Source organism: Carassius gibelio, chromosome A6, assembly GCF_023724105.1.
Source record: "Carassius gibelio isolate Cgi1373 ecotype wild population from Czech Republic chromosome A6, carGib1.2-hapl.c, whole genome shotgun sequence".
In the NCBI taxonomy this organism is placed as follows: Eukaryota; Metazoa; Chordata; class Actinopteri; order Cypriniformes; family Cyprinidae; genus Carassius; species Carassius gibelio.
Window position 1 is genome coordinate 2,232,584 of NC_068376.1, and position 13,024 is coordinate 2,245,607.

General features: G+C 34.5%; 1 protein-coding gene across 1 annotated transcript; it reads left to right on the plus strand.

Moving 5' to 3' along the window:
* Positions 1 to 5,245: 5,245 nt before the first annotated feature.
* On the plus strand, positions 5,246 to 9,912 carry LOC128015126 (diencephalon/mesencephalon homeobox protein 1-B-like). Its single transcript, XM_052598812.1, has 4 exons — positions 5,246 to 5,399; positions 7,097 to 7,275; positions 8,085 to 8,460; positions 9,405 to 9,912. Exons 1-4 carry the CDS (start codon positions 5,246 to 5,248, stop codon positions 9,815 to 9,817), a joined length of 1,122 nt encoding a protein of 373 aa, XP_052454772.1. The 3' UTR covers positions 9,818 to 9,912.
* Positions 9,913 to 13,024: the final 3,112 nt, after the last annotated feature.

Below are 13,024 nucleotides of genomic sequence, written 5' to 3' on the forward strand. Positions count from 1 at the left end.
ATTTATGTTAAAGCAGAAAAAAATCTCAGTGCTGTTCAGTATTATTGAGGAAGGACTGTGCTGGCAGTGTTATTTTGGCCACTTTTAATCAGGTTCAGCAGAAGCTCAAAGAAAACATTTGAACTAAATGTCTTAATAATAACACTTTTAACAGATTGTTTCTGGCAGGTTGTTTTGCTATTCTTGTCACAAGAGTCCCCAGGCTGCAGGCAGCTTAAAACCATTCATCAAAATGATTAATATTCCCTATCAGCACATACTACAATACCCTTGTCCAGAAATAGAGAGGTTCAGCCCACTATGAATGGTAAAGTAGGGTGTTTACATTCAAAACACAATAAGAGATCATTTTGCAAGTGTTCCTTGTCTAGTACGTCTCTCAGAGATAGACTTATGACCATAAAGTCTTGGATGCATCCATATCCTAAATATGAAATTCAAGAAGGCTGACTAAAACCCAGGGCATTGCATTTGGCTCATTGGTTTAAAGTTGGTTTTACAGCTCATTTAGTAAGCTGGCACATCTTGGCTGGTCGGTTGAGCTTTAAGAGAGGATAAAGTTTTGTTTTCTGATCTGCTATGCAAGAGCATCATCTCCAAGAGGAAAGACACAAAATCATCTAAAGAGGCTTTTTGTGATGAAGCCTGTTCGGAGTGAAATACAGAGATTGATGCCACAGAACAATGTCCATGAAGACTGAATATGTTAACAGGGGTGTGGGCCAGAAAAGCAAAAGTGATTAGAAATGGTGGTCAGAGCAAAACATCCTAAAACATACACTGTAAAAAATAAGTGTAATTTTAACTGTAAAATTTTGTAAAAACGCTACGGAAAAAAACTGATAATAGGTTAACAGTAAGTTCCCGTACTATATACAGGGAAAAACTGTAAAAGATCTAACAAAGCATTTAATGTAAATTTACAGTAAAATTCTGTTAATTATACAGCTTTTAGAAGTAAAAAAAGAACAAATCAATGTATAATTTACAGTCTAAAACTGTAAACTGATATTCCCAGAATTCCCTGCGTGACACTCCACGTTTGAAAGTATTTTGTTTAAATAATCATGTTTTTAAATAGTTCTTGTTATCAGTTATGTACATTTGAGCTTTATGTTACATCTTCTGTTGCTTAATGAAAGTTTTTTGCATTATTTAAGTATCACGTGTGTTACCATGATGGTGTTTTGTGTTTCCATAAATGTGCACCTTCTATATGTTAATATATACTTCTGCTTGTGGTGAAGCTACTTGTGATGAGCTTTGATACTTCATGTGGCTTTCTCTTATACAGTACCATCTTTATTATTATGGTGGTTGTCAGTATTTTCAAGGTACAAAACAGATTTAATTTTGTGTGTTGTAGAATTTACTGGTTTATATTCACATTTTCTTGTTTGTAAATTACAGCTTTATATTGTAAAATTAACAGTTTTTGACGTAAATGTGTTTACAGTTTTCTGTATTTTTACAAAATTATTCTGGCAACCACAGCTGCCAAAAAGTTTTTGTAAAAACAACAAGAAATTTTTTACAGTGTAGGGACTCAGCTTCAGCATTAAACTCTCTCTGCTTCAAACATTTTTAAATGCTGGAATATGCAATTTACATCCTGAAAATGTATTTAAAAGGAACTTTAATTAGTGATGTTTGTAAATGTTCACACTGAAATCCATTTGGAGAGGAAATTCGTTCACTTTATCGCTTCAGTTACTAATAAAATTCGATTTTGGCAATATTCCCTAAATAGAAGAAAGACGACTCACCAGGTGGCTATTATAAATTGTCATATCAAACTTAATGCATTATTATTGGCCCTCAGCTAAGTTAAACTTTTTCAACTCAAAAACGCATCTTTAAAAAACTACATGACACCGAAAAAAATAAAAGGAGCGAGGTAAACGGGTTTGTTGTTGTTTTTCTTTTAAAGTTGACTCAACAGATTGTTTTTTACAGTGTACATGACGCTACGTAGTATTTTTAATTTATTTATTTATGCATTCATTAGCTGATTTCTTTTAATAAAAAATGCAATACTATTTTTTTTATACATAATACATGAAAAAATAAAATTATTTTATTTTATTATAAAATATTTTTTTCTCTCTCCCGTGTCCCATGAATAAAGGCTTTAATGTATTTGCCATGACTGAAAATATCACCCTGCATATCAACAAAATATGCAAGCTTTACATTTAAAGACCACTTCTTATTTCCAGGTTTTTTTTTTTTTTGTCTGGAGAAGAGAAGGGCATTATTGGTTTAATCTTCTTACCATCCGTCACTTTGAGACTGTTTTAAAGGCTTGTCTCTGTAAATCCTCCAGTCCGGGAGAGATTCTGCCTATTCTATAGTTTAATTCCTAATCTGACTATTTTTGCAGTTTGCTAATGGTGTAAAAATAATAAATCATATTCATTCATGAGAAAGTCCTAAAAGCATAACATGCAATTAAGCATCAGACGTTTAAAAATCTTTAGCTTTTTAAAACGTTTAGATTATTATTTATGATAACAGAAACTGTTACTTCTAATTATTTCTGTCCAATTATTATTATTATTATTATTATTATTATTATTATTATTATTATTTTATATATATATATATATATTTTTACAGATTTAGTCGTATAAAGACAGGCAGAAAAGAATCCCTTTTGCACAGGTCAGCATGAACCCATGGACTGCTGGAACTGAAGGTGACGGAAAACAACTTGATTGACACTGAAACTGACCACTGAGGTTCTTCTGTGATCTCATCGCGTTCCTCATTGGTTGGTGGGCGGGGCCTCCTGGCGCTCTGACCCGGGGAGGCTGTGATATTTTTTGAGGACCAACATCAAACATTCTTCAGAACACAGCAGCTGCAAACAGTCTCGGATATTTTGGGCTTACAACAGGATATACAGACTGGGAAAAATTATTTCAGTTGCTACAAAGACGTTGTTACTGTTCCGAGGAGAGAGAGAGAAAACTTCCCAGAGAGGTGAGTAACCACTTTCAAAATTCCTATGAACCTGTGAAAATCTGCTGTCATCAGTTAAAACAGAACACTGAAAAAGTATCACGCTTAAATCTAATTGCTTTTGACTGAGGTTGAAATCTAAATTTTGTTTTGTTCAGTCTATTATCAAGGTAGGCCTATTATTTATGACTTTAGGTCTTTTTTTAAAGTCTAGACTAATAAAATGGAAAACTCAAAATGATTTTAACAAACGTTGCATTATGTGCATTTTTGTTGATCTATTTATAAATATTTATATTTATCGGATTGATAAATTACATTGGCGGGTGTAAATCGGGATGATTTAGTAATATTCAATCAAATTCTGACCTTTTAAATGAAATTTTATTTAGATATTATTCCTAACCATTTTTATTTTATTTTTATTTTTTATCTTAATGCTCGACGGAGCATTCGTTAATGCATATTCAGTTTAGTTAGAAATTATTAAAATTACATTTAGATATTAGGCCTAGGCTGTGTGAAGTAAATGTCATGAGTTTTAAATATATTCAAATATTTATGCAGCTTCTACATTCAGCCCTGATTGTTGAGCAGTGTACAATGAAAATTTTAAGAACAAAAATTTAAGACACAAATATATGTTTATGTATCTGCATTTTAGTGTCTTTACCGATCGCCCAAATTTATTTAAAAAAAAAAAAAAAAAGGAAAAATATGTGTCGTCTTGTTATGGCTAAAAATTTGTAATAGTAATAATAAAAAGGTGCACCAAGTGTCATCAACACAAACTGCCTTGCGCTCCATCATGTCAGACTGGTAATAATATTATTTGCACCAACATTAGACGCGCTTATAAATGCACACATCTCCAGTGAAACCATGCAGCCCAGCGGAGATGAAGGACATAAAGAGCACCAACTGAGATTAACACTGGGAGGGCAAAGTAAATGTTTAGCAAAGCACTTTTTGTTCAGCCGAATTAAAATATTCCCATGTGGCTTGAATATGATTACATTGAGGAGTTTGGTGTCAGTGACACACTTGCCATGGGCTCTTTAGTGAGGACTAAATCCTAAACCCGCAGGCTGCTTACACTTATTCCTGCTTCAAAAAATAATAATGACTAATAAAGAGATTATTCCCTCTGTAGCCAATTATCATCGATTAAAGACCTTATACATTCAAAACACATGGATATAGTCAAAACTTATGCCCTTCTTGTTAAAGAGAATGCGCAATAATTAGGCCTAATACGAATTGTTGAATATTTTAAACATACCTTGAATTAATCATGTATGCTATGCCTATATTTAATTTGATAGACGACCTGTCGATCAGAGATTTTCACGGCTGTTTGCAAAATAAACGAAAACATTCGTCATCGATAGCGTCAATTGTGAATATAGCCTATCTTCTTCTTCTATTACTTCTTTCATATCCCAAGATTATTATTTTCTTTTCTCTTAAGTTTTCCCCCTCCCAATTGTATAAAGGTGAATAGACGCAATGTAGGCTATCGTTATAATATTTGCCGGTTATGTCAAAAAGTCAGTAGCCTACATTATTCACCCGATTCTTTGCTTAAAAGAATACAAGTAAACCTTAGCATCAAGTAGCACAGAAGACTAATTAAATATGATTCAAAATAAATGAAATAAAATGACAAAATACGTATCCTAAAAATATTATTCGAAGCTATTAAATATGCGTTAATAAGCGTTTTACAAGATTAATTTATAAAGTTCATTTATAACCACATATTGTTTGTGTAAGAGACCGACTGATACACAACATATTTTGTTGTAAGAAACTTCTATTCTATTGCAGTGCACATTCTGTGAAAACAGCATATGAGAAATAAGTATTCTATTATTTATCAGGAGTATAAATAATTTAATTGAAAGTAAAATTATACTGCATGCGGAGGAAAAAAATATTTACAGTAGCCTAGGCTATTTATGAAAAAGATACAGGTGCAGCACGTGGCATATTTAAACGTTTTAAACTATATGCAAAATAGGTTATTAGCTACAATACATTTCTGAATTGCATTATTCGTTTCTCTTCATGAATATAAATATGTTATATATATATATATATATATATATATATATATATATATATATATATATATATATATATATATATATATATATATAATACTTATAGACGCAAAGCTGCAACCTCAGAAGCACCATGCACTCATAAACTAATGATTGTTTTAGTCATGACATTAGACTGATTATGTGCATTGTCTGTCGTTTATCAGAGGCACGCGATGCAGCACTACGGGGTGAACGGCTACTCTCTGCACGCCATGAACTCTCTGAGTGCCATGTACAACCTACATCAACAGGCCGCACAGCACGCGCAGCACGCGCCCGACTACCGGCCCTCCGTGCACGCGCTCACACTCGCGGAGAGACTGGCAGGTAAGAGTGGCATCCGTTTAGATAGATAGATAGATAGATAGATAGATAGATAGATAGATAGATACAGGGGCGTCGCTAGGCCCTTTTTAGGGGGGCTTCAGCCCCCCTAAACTAATGCCCAGCCCCCCTAAAAATTATTTGATTAATTAATTAGTGATCGCTTCAGTCCCCTTTAAAATCTCATTTGAGACGGTGGCAAGCTGCATCAAGTTCCGGCTCCTCCCCTTATCTGAGTCTGCATGGATTCAGCGCGTTTTTCAATCCACAGGGGCGCCGAGCAGAGCGAACATCAGAGAGTACAAGGTGTGTGTGTGTGTGTGTGTGCGTGCGTGTGTGCGTGTGGTGTGTGTGTTCTCGCATCCAATACCAGTACGTCTTCGCTGCGTTCACTTTCAGCCTTTATCACAGTGTGACAGATTTTTTTTTTCTTCCAACAAAAAATAAAGCGATTAACACCCATGAAAACATACTTTAGAAAACGATCATGATTTATTTTAATTTACTTTTTGAAATTGAAAACATATTATTGTGTATTTCGGCATTACATTATGCAGCCATGCAAAATAAATTATTAATGACACACATCATTGTCTGAAAGTATGGCACAGAGAGAGAAACATCATGTGGAGTTATTTTGTTTTCTATTATTAAACATAATTTTGTATTAAGTAATAATTAATCATTAGTGTATCATGATACATATATTAGAGTAAGAGTAGGCTAAAGGGATCTGTGATTTTTTTTTTTTTTAAGTAATTGATTTATAGAAATTGATAATGATGTTATTTTTAATAAATATAAATAAATATAGAACAGATTAAACATATTGCCAATAGACAATTACATTAATACATGTTTTGTCTATATTCTTAATGAATATTAGCTGGTTAGTTAAATGATTTGAAATGAAATAAATGTTCAGGGGCTGACTTGATGTATAACCAACCGTATTGTTGATTATAAAGGCTAAAAAGCTAAAAATTAATAATAATAATAATAAAAATAATATATAATAATTTATATTTCATTGTAGATGGATATACAACATTTTTTTTGTCGTGCGGGAGTAGGTCTGCAAATGAGCAACAGTCAGGTGAGAATAGAACAGACAGCCTCACACACACACACACACACAATACCACTGTGTTCCCAAGATTCATTGCAGTCATTGAACCCTTATGTTGTTTTAATTTTCTGCCAATTTCCACGTACATTTCATAAGAAAAAGCAGTGGTATCATCAAAGGATAAACATGAATGTCCTAATACTGAATCAGGAAGTCTTTATTGTAAAAAAAAAAAAAATCTACATTCCCAATTCAAAATTTTCCAGTGACTGGTCACATGTAAAAAACTGTATTAGTTTTTTTTTTTTTTACAGTGTTATATATGGCTCAGTCAGTACTCCTACTCCCATATATGAAATACAGGGAATACAATGGAATAGTGGATTGCAATAAGGTTAGTAGTATACAACCTTACCCTAATAGTAAAATAATATTTTTTAATCATACCCTTATTGGGGGCTGAGCCCCCCTAAAATCAAAATCTTAGAATCGCCCCTGGATAGATAGATAGATAGATAGATAGATAGATAGATAGATAGATAGATAGATAGATAGATAGATAGATAGATAGATAGATAGATATTATAAAACTGAGTATAAGTCTTCATGCTCAATGACTGCACATGTTCAGACATCATCTTGGAGGCGCGCTACGGCTCTCAGCACAGGAAGCAGCGCCGCAGCCGCACAGCCTTCATCGCGCAGCAGCTCGAGGCGCTGGAGAAAACTTTCCAGAAAACTCACTACCCTGATGTGGTCATGCGAGAACGTCTGGCCATGTGCACCAACCTACCTGAAGCTCGAGTACAAGTGAGTTCACAAAACAAAACAAAAATCCCAAAGCAACCAAATCTTACCAGTGCACAACTTTACTGCTGGTTGCTTGCAGAATTACATTGTTACAAATTATAAACTTAAGACCTTTAGGCACAACAGCTAAAACCATGTTTTTTATTATTTATTTATTTCCATGCACTGGGCAAGTTTTAGGTTTACAAAACCAATCTTCTTTCAGATTAATAGAAAGAAAACAGCCAGCTACACTTAAGTGATGATTTTATTCAATTTGATTTGTTTGCTTTTCGATTAGAATACATATATTTTTTCAAAATATTTTTTTTTCTCCTGCACTGAATCAGAAATCTTCAATTCAGCAGCACTTACATACAATGCACAAAAAATCTTAAATCTTAAAGGTATCTACAGAGACATTGGTTCATATCATTCACATGTGTTTTTTTTCCCTAAAACATGGTGAAAATTTTTTTTCGGTTTTTTACTGATTGATAATGTTTTCTGATACATGGATCGATTAAAAAAAAAAAAAAATCAAAAATGCCTTCTTTGTTAACCCTTAAACAAAATTGAAGATCAACAAAAAGACCAACATTCAGATTGACTAATTACTTAAGTAGACAATACATCATTTACATATTCAAACATATCATTTCAGAAAAGTGTAGGCTAATACAAAACAACTGTATGAGTGTACTGTGATTAATTAACCAGGGATGCATGGTGATATCAATCAGATAAGAATTTTACCCTTAATTTTCACCTTAATTCTGCGATTGACAGTCTTTAAAGTTTCACAAATACCGATGTCTTCACACTAACAGGTGTGGTTTAAAAACCGTCGTGCGAAGTTCCGCAAGAAGCAGCGTAGCCTACAGAAAGAGCAGCTTCAGCGGCTGAAGGATGCTGGGACAGAAGGAGCCCAGGAAGAGAGGAAAGAAGAAGCTCCGCCTGCTGAGACACAAGCCCCGCCCTCCCCTTCAGATGGGCGTGGCCCCACATGTCCCCCTCCATCATGTGAGTTGAGTGAAGAGGTGAATGTCACCTCACCGGAAGAGTCAGGGGCGGAGTCAGGGGCTGAGGACATGACTGACAGAGAGGATGAATCACTGTCCATCAAAGATGATACAAAAGAGGAGGGGCCAACCCTGACGACAGACCACAGTTCACCTTCTTGTAAACCAATGAGCCCTAAATCAGGTAAGAATAACTATATATGACCTTTCCTTCACAATGCTCAAACAGAAACACTTTTCAAATAGATTAAGGAATGAATGGAACTAAAGAGATACTTCAACCAAAAATCTAATTACTGTCATCATTTCCACACCCTTTCTGTCTTCCTGGTCGCACATACTAGTAAGCAATGAACATTAATAACAAAATAAATAAATAAACACAAGAGCAAACGATTTTTTTCTAAACTGTATTTTTTTTTAATAATAACCTTTTCTACAATTGTACATTTTATGAAAAGTATTGTAACTATTTTTAAAACATTTAAAACAAAAAGAAATCTGGAAAGGCATTTTCTGAAACTCAACAGTAAGTGCTATCAACATCAAGATTGATTCCTAATGTAACTGCATGAAAGAAATATAATACATTTCTTTGAATAAAAGCATCGAATACATGTATCAAGGTAAATGATAACACCTGTAGAGGGAGTTGAGAAACTGACATGACATAAAACACTTTAAAAATATATGTGTGTGTGTGTGTTTGTATATATATCTATATCTATATCTATATATACCTGTAGATATATATATAGTATACCTTTTACCATGAAACTGACCCGGAAACGTCACAAACGTAAGACATTTTATGCACATTCCACAACATATCAGAGTGTTGAAACTCTGTATGCATGTTCATGACTCTAAATCAGAAAAAGTCACAAAATATCAAGAAAAAGGTTAACCAGTACTTACAAAAACTCAAAAGTCAAATTGGGTTAAAAGTGCATCTGTGGACCTTTAAGATCCTTTCCACTGCACAAAAGGCTCTTTATAGTGGAAAAAAGATTCTTTATATTATTGCAATTTCCGTCACACTAATAACATTTTTTTTTCTTTTAAAAACTGTTCACCGAAAGGTTTTTTGGCATTAACAGTGTTACACCGTCTCCTCTCTCTCCTCAGATGAGCCGCTGGGTTCTCCAGCTCTTCCCTCCTCCAGTGGCGTGAGCAGCGGAGTGACTCAGACTAACTCCTACGCTTCATCTCCTCTCAGTCTGTTCCGTCTGCAGGAACAGTTTCGCCAGCACATGGCTGCCACCAACAACCTCATGCACTATCCTGCCTTTGATGTGACCACGCCGCCCTCCTTACCTTATCCTGGCATGAACGTGAACATGGCGTCTCCGCTGGGATCCCTGCCATGTCAGCCCTACTATCAGAGCCTGTCCCAATCCCAGCAGATGTGGAGCAGCCCTCTGCTGCAGGGATCCGGTCGTCTACCGGCCCTCAACAGCAAAACCACAAGCATCGAGAACCTGCGTCTGAGGGCCAAGCAACATGCTGCATCACTAGGCTTGGGCGTGCTTCCAAACTGACACTTATTGATGCAAATCAATGCATTTCTGACGCCAATTTCTTGTGTTCAGGATCTACATTACATTAGTGTGCTCAAATCAACAGCTGGAGCTGTTTCATTATTAAATAGCATGGCTGAGTGGAGAAGTCTGGACGACTTTTAAACGTTTCGGTCCGGCTGCATGGCAGAGGTTTTTAACTTTTCCAAACCCCCTGGCTTTGCACTTTGTTTCTGTAAGTAAGCTTCAGGTCCACAGCCTTGGTAGAAGGTTAGTGAAGATTCCCGTTTGTACATTAAAAGAAGGTTAAATGTCTTCACTGTCCAACTGTGGATGTTGTTAAGGGACAGCAAATGAATGGATGAAGTCTCTGCAAACTTCAGAAAGACTTCAGACTGACGCTCCTGAGTCTATCGGATATCCCTGAATTGTTTAAATAAATGTTAATTTATGAGTGGAATGAAAGGGAATAAACCACATATACTGTATGATCTGAACCTCTAACAGTAATAATTGTATTCTTAAACTTATCTCTATATTTACTTACATTTTTATATTATTTTTTACAAATTTCCCCTTTTCTGTTCAGCCTAAATGTCTGAAAATATTTAAAGTCACACATTTTGCCACTGAGTCATTTATTTCAATGTGCTATTTAAAAGTGATTTAAAAAATATATGCATTTCTTACATTTCCACAGGTAAAAGAGAAACAAATAAAAATAATAAAATACAATTACATGTGTTATTTTGAGGAAATTGAGTTATTAAATATTAGAAATAATATACAAATAATTGTTTTAATACAAATATTAAATAAAAAAGCAAAAATCCTAATTAGAGGTTTATTTAAAAAATAATAAGAGTAAACCACAGGAATACTGTAAAAATGTATTGTCTGAAGAAAAACTATTCATTTTAGGATTAGCAATAATCCGGAAGAAATCAAAACGAGACATTTGGATTAGATTTTGAATCATGCTCATTTCTCATGTTTAATTTCGAAAACTATATATATTTTTAATGCATTAATGATAATGCATTGCATCATTACAAACAGATGGAAAACTTTTAACCTGGTTAACAAACAAACAAAATGTTTCCTCCATTTGTTCCTTTCCTCTGTCTGGCTGTTTCCCTCTTTCACATTCGTGTTGATTCTGATAACGGATCTAGTGAAAAGCTTAAAACATAGTGGCAGAAAATGAGTGCAATCATCAGCCACATCAGCCTCAGCGAGACCATCTCCACCCACCTGTCAGAGGTTTGGCAGCTCTGCAGCAGAACTCACGCAGTAAGAAGATTAACACGGGTCAGGATACCAGTGGATTAACTTCAGGAAGAACAAAGGAATGGAGTGAGAAGACATGTCGTGTTCAGACACCTGTTATATGCTGGCAACGCAGTGCGTTTAAAGATGGATTTCATTCACATTTCAGAAAGAAAAGGGAGGAGAAAAGACCAGATCTTTGTAAAAAAACATAATAACGGTTAACATCTCTAATGCCTTGGTTCTCAAATTGTTTGTCATAGACGGGGTGGGGGTTGTGTAACCCAATGCTAAATGCAACAATAAAATTTAATTAATTATATAAACATAAATATTTATGATAAAATAAGTATGTATCAACATTAAAAGGAAGAAGAAAATTCCTTTCAAACCTTTTCTTCTGCAAAAATTCCAGACTACATGAAATACAGCTTCAAGTTTTTATCACAAGGATAAACAAAGTTTGAGCTGAATTGGTAACCATCAAGAGCATGTAACCATTTGTTAAAAATGCATTAAGTCTATGCCATTTTAGTAATTGTACACATTTAAGAAACAAAACAAAATAATTAAATGTCAAGACTAAATAAACTAAAACCATCAATTTTCTTATTCAGTCTGTTCCAGTCTAGTGATTGTGCATAAATAAATTAAACAAACCATGCAATTTTTTGTTATTGTGTAAATCTCCAACATCCTGTGTCCAAAGCAAAGCAAAACATGTTGAGAACCACCCCTTTACTGATCATTAATGTAATTACACCATAATAAAATGAACTTGATGCCAAGTATGAGATGTTAAATTTCCTCTTTGACAGTTACATCCAATATTGTGTGTGTGTATGTCAATGTAAAAATGTGTGTGCGCCGTTTTTGGGTTGGGTGCTTTCTCTGTACGTATAAGTGTGTGTTAAGCTGTTGAGGTTGTCTTGAGCTCTTTGATGTGTATCAGGGTTGTGCTCTGTTATAGGGATTTTCTGAGTTGACAGCTGCTTGAATATGTGGCGGTACTGCGATGGCGATGGGTTAAAGAATGCTGGGAACAGGATTAGGATCATATTCTGGCAGTGGCTGTCAGTTCATCAATGGGATCAGGTTCCCCAGTGACAGCTCTCCTTTGCTGCACGGCTAAGACCTTTAGAAGAGCCATAAAGGAGTGTGAAAAAGGGCTGTTTCAATGGCATGGTATGAGTTTTGTTCTAACCTTGCTGGGTGTGCATAAAATAGAAAAGTCAGGAAATATCAGAGTGCGTCTGATTTTAACACTCGGAGGATTGGAGGCTTTGCATGAACAAGCATTTACATAAAAGTATTTATAAAGTTTATAAGTTAAAACTCCATCTCATTGGGTGCAGAGCAAAGAAAAAAAGTTTCTTTTTTCACACAATTCCGTCAGTGTTCTGACTATTTCCTGTTTTTTATTTTACTTCTATAATTGGTTCATCTGGTGTTAAATAATAGTATCAAGCAATATCCTCATTGCCTCACTGTGAAAGGACAACCCAAGATTCTGAACAGGTGCTATTTACATATCAATGTGGGCGGTCTTGTATTAAATGTATTCATCTAATGTAACAAAAGTCCAAGGCAGTTTTACGGTTTTGGAGAGGGGAGGAAGCAGGGCCCAACAGCACCAGCATTTCAATCACATTTGTGACTAAAGATAAATGTGTGCAAACTGTAAAATGCTTTAAGGAGTATGTGCATGAATATACCTTCATGTCCTTAAAAAGTAATATATTGTGACAATGATAACTTTATGGTGTTTATATTGTAATGTTTTAGATTTGTTTTTAAGACTGCAAATTAACTGTTTTGAATAATCAGCTGGAAGTAGTAGCTAAATACATTTCAAAATAAGAGCCCCTTGTATTTCAGACTTATTATAATTACTAATATAATTACTATTATTATAAATACAGAACATTTTTCTCTATATATTATTGGTATTTTGGTTAC